At 36.3% G+C, this 5000-nt stretch overlaps 1 protein-coding gene across 1 annotated transcript in view; it reads left to right on the forward strand.

Annotated features, from left to right (window-relative positions):
• The first annotated feature begins 3454 nt into the window (after positions 1-3454).
• The window catches only part of LOC115217560 (NPC intracellular cholesterol transporter 2-like), a 31177-nt gene continuing 29631 nt past the window's right edge, over positions 3455-5000 (forward strand). Inside the window, exon 1 of the mRNA XM_029787297.2 lies at positions 3455-3608. Coding sequence (XP_029643157.1) covers positions 3530-3608 — 79 coding nt within the window. The 5' untranslated portion in view covers positions 3455-3529. The remainder of the gene's footprint in view (positions 3609-5000) is intronic.

Consider the following 5000-nt stretch of genomic DNA (forward strand, 5'->3'; position numbering starts at 1 on the left):
CTTCTCTCTCTCTGTCTCTTTGTCACACTCTAACCTTTCATCCCCTGACACAAGTTCCCCTCAAATGCCCCGTCCCTCTTTATAATTCCTTGTCTTGTCAGTTACTTCATTACCTGCCAGTGGTGCTTCCACGTTAAAAGCATTCAGTCTATACTGTAACGTGGTTGGCATTTGGAAGGGCATCCAACAATCGTAAAAATATCATACCTGTGCTAGCGTATGTAAAAAACACTGAGTCCACTCTGCAGAGTGGTTTGGTGTTGGGAAGGGCATCCAGCCATAAAAAAACCCTGCCAAAACAGACACAGTAGCCTTGGGCAGTTTTTCTACCCATGCATGCATGGAACATGGATGCTAAACGATGATGATATATATGCATAATTCTTTCTTTCTAAATAATATATAAATATACATATATATTTGTTCAAAAAACGTGAACAAAATGAGAAACGAGAAGACAAAAACATGGAAAACGAACCTTTTTTTTCGAACAACGAAATAAACAATTAAAGAAACGAGACAGGCAACATAAAGAACATTTCCTTCATCGGTTGTCCCCTGTTTTATCTATTCTGCGTTTCGAAGGTAGGGACGAGACGCAACTTCATTAAAACAGTCCTGCCCGCTTGGGATATTTTGCGTAGGGTTAAAGTGGTAACAAAAACAGGACAGTAAGAATAAAAACAGAAAAAACAAACGGTGAGGGCTGTTAAGTCAAGACGAGGTGAAGTGATGAACGCTGGAAAAACGAACTTTGAGAAGAGACAGGTAAAAGCACGTCTTGTCTTTAGGAAACATACATCCATACACACCACACACACACACACACCACACACACACACACACGCACATATACAGATACACACACATGTATTAATATATACATAAATCTTAAAACTTATATACAAATTAGAAGCCCTATTTCTCTGAATCTCCTGGATTTGTACTGTATATAAACAGATTGGCTGCGGGATTCTCTGGAATTGATCAAACTGATGTAGACACCAAAAATGAGAAGTAGATAAAGTTCTAAAATCGATGAAGGCCATTCATCCATATTTTGGTCTACGGGAATATTATTAAATTTACCCTATTTCACTAAAACGTCGGCTTGAAGTGTGACTGCAAAATGTGGTGCTGAAAACGTCCATCAAAGGTGGCTAGAAGTGGTTTCTCTTTGAGCGGGCGGATATAGATTAAAACAGAAAATGAAAACGCAAAAATATCTATCATATTTAGTAAAATAACCGATCTGAAACAAGGGTTCAGTCACACTGCGTGGTACCTTTGGCAGTGCCTTCTGCTATAGCCTCGGGCCGACCAAAGCCTTGTGAGTGGATTTAGTAGACGGAAACAGAAAGAAGCCTGTCGTATAGATAGATAGATTATCTATCTATCTATCTATCTATCTATCTATCTATCTATCTATCTGTATGCATATATATATGTATATATGTTTATATATAGTTAATCCAAACAAGAAAGCACAAAAAAACACAACAATGCGAGGACGTGGAACAAATATAGTATTATTGGACGCCCAGGAAAGAAGGAAAGAAGGAGGGTTTAATGTTTTGAGCGGAGCTCTTCGTCGGAAACATAGGAGAAGGAAAGATCCAGAGAAGGGAAGACAGAGGAAAAAAATCGCCAACGGTACACACGAGGTCATATTTGGGTGTGTGTGTGCATGTGTCATATATACGGGTATATATGAGTATACACACACACATATACAGTTATATATGTGTATACGCACACACTCATACACACATATACAAGTATATATGAGTATACACACACACACATATATTCAGGTATATACGAGTGTATATATAAATATGACTCTCTCTCTCTCTCTCTCTCTCTCTCTCTCTCCCTCTCTCTGTCTCTCACACACAGATTAAAGTATGGCATGGCAATGACTTGAATGTCTCGACGGTTGTTGCCTTCAAGCTTTCACCGATCGTTGACTTCGGCAGAAATCAGTGATCGATGAAATCTTTTCCTTGTATCAATAATTGTGCGACAGGCTACCCTTAAATGGATTCAGTGATCCTGCCACGCCTACATTTGCTGCTCATTACGATACATCCATGGCCACCCGTTTCATCTACCCGTTGCAACGCAGCCGCTCCGTTCAGTCATCATCTCTCAATCCCGGCCCCCGACCCCCTCCACCTGTGCTGGTCATCCTTCTTTTGGCCCCTTTGTTGGCCCTGCTCAACAGACACTAACCTCACCCCGCTCTGCTCCCAGCCAACACTCTTCCTCCTTCGAACCACCTCCATTGCCTTTACCTCATCACACGCTTTTACCTTTGCCCACCTCTGCAATACCCTAGCCCTAACCCTAATTACTAAATATCCCTGCCTTTTCCCGTCGTATTTGTGCCCCTCATTCTGGTCCCTTTTTTTAATGCTATCGCACTGTCAGTTTGCCCATCCGCCTGCCTGCCTTTCTGTCCGTCTGCTCTGTCTGTCTGTAATCGACTTAATCCCTTTGTCTGTCCTCGTTTGTCACCTCTGTGTGTAGCCCCTTGTGGACAATAAAGAAATAGGTTTCAGGCACCCTGACACCCGCGGGTCGACGAAGATGACATCATTGACGACGAGAGCAATGTATACAAATGACGAAAAGCTACCCGAATCAGTTTTCCAATGCAGTATTTTTACGCTATTATTCAGAGATTTATTATCTGCTTCGAGATCCAGTATTACAAAAAGCTTTACACACACACACACACACACACACACACACACACACACACACACACACACACACACACACACACACACACATTAAATATAGATATATACATACATGAGTGTATATATATGTATGCATTTAGTCACATACATACCTGTACATGCATCAGAGTTCATGCATATACAGGTACACACGCAAAGGCACATGTACACAGGCATGTGTGTGTGTCATTGCATGTAAATTTCAGGTGGATTAAGACAGCCTGCTGAATGGCTTCTTTAATAATCCTCACCTCACAGCAGATGATCTGATCTCTTTCTCCCCCACCTACTCCTACACACACATATGTATGTATGTATGTATGTATGTATGTGTTTATGTATATAAACACATATATATATATATATGTATACACATATATATATATATATGTGTGTATATATATATATATATACATATACATATGTATATATGTATACGCATATATATATATATATATAATATATATATATATAGCATATTTATAGATATATATATGTATATCTATATACATATATATGTATATATATATGTGTATATATATAAACAGTATATAAATATATAAACATATATATACATATTGTATAATATATAATATATGTATATATATATATATATATATATATAATATATATATATATATATATTATATATATATATATATATATACATACATTATATATATATAATATAACATACATATATACGTACATACGCACCACAGATCCACCGACACACATCACCATTGCTTGCTTGCTTTGCCGTTCACGACTCTGTCTTCAAGATGTCTGCCTGGTGTCTGTTGCTTATTGCTGCGGTCTTCCCGCTCGTCGCCGTCGCAACGTCGCCCTACCTGGAATGTGGTCAGTGGTCTTGTTTATGCCTTGCACATTGCACACTACATGCACATTTATGCATTCAAGAATGCATGCACTTTTGAATAGATATATATGTGTGTGTGTGTGGTCTCTTTCTCTATATCTTTATTTAACACACACACATAAACGCATACATCTATTTATGTACACATACACGCGTATATCTATATCTATCTATCTATCTATCTATCTATCTATATATATATATATATATATATATATATATATATAGATATATATATATATTATATAAATATAATATATTATATATAATATATATATATGTAATATATATATATATAATGTATATGTATATAATATATAGATATATTATATATATATATATAATATAATATATATATATATATATATATATATATATATAGATATACTATGTCGTATATCCTTTGTGTTCTGTTTTTATTTATTTGATATATATATATATATATATATATTGAAATTGCGAGGATGATCCGTTCTTGACTGAAGATTGAAGGCTTCGAATATCCCGTATCATCTCCTAAATGTTTTGCGTTCTTGTCCCAGTTTGTATTTTTATACACATATGTATATATATGTATATATATATATTTGTTTTGCAAGATTTTTTATGTGAAATCGTGTGTTGAAACATATACTGTTGTATTTGGGAATGGTCATTTTGCCAGGTTAGCCAATAAAAAAAAACTGACGAAGTCACCGGAGTGTGACGAAAGAACTCTGGCCGAAAAAGGATTAAGATTAATGTAAAAAATAAATAACGCGCTGAAGCAAAGTAACACCAAATATATAGTGCGTGTGTTTTTATTGGCTAAACTGGCAAAATGACCATTCCTAAATACAACAATATATTATATATATATATATATATATATATATATAATATATATATATATATATTATATATATATACTAGCAGTATCGCCCGGCGTTGCTCGGGTTTGTAGGGAAATAACTATATAAGCATTTTTAGAGAGTTACTTCCCTTATAAATTCGGGCTTTCTTAGCCATTTTTGTTTTGGTGTCTTCAAGCCATGAAGTCGTTGTTCTAAAAGAACGCTGGTTTCCTTGACAACGCTTTACGACGTTGATTTCTTTACACTCCCTTCCCCACAGCTTCACGAGGGAGGGGAGAAGGGGGAGAAGCAAACAGGTGCAGCTGTGAGCGTGGACGCCAACTCCGCCGCCATCGACACACGATGCATTTTATGCATTAAAATGGAATAAAAAATGATGTTAAATTATTTTTAAAATCGTAGACTCATCGTTGACGCGCGCTAATAGTCAGACGGGCTCGATATGAATCACGACTATAAGATACCCGAATTTGGTTAAACTGCACCGCAAAATGTGGGAGGAATTAGGAATCTAAATCG

This window comes from Octopus sinensis, linkage group LG11, assembly GCF_006345805.1.
Source record: "Octopus sinensis linkage group LG11, ASM634580v1, whole genome shotgun sequence".
Lineage (NCBI taxonomy): Eukaryota > Metazoa > Mollusca > Cephalopoda > Octopoda > Octopodidae > Octopus > Octopus sinensis.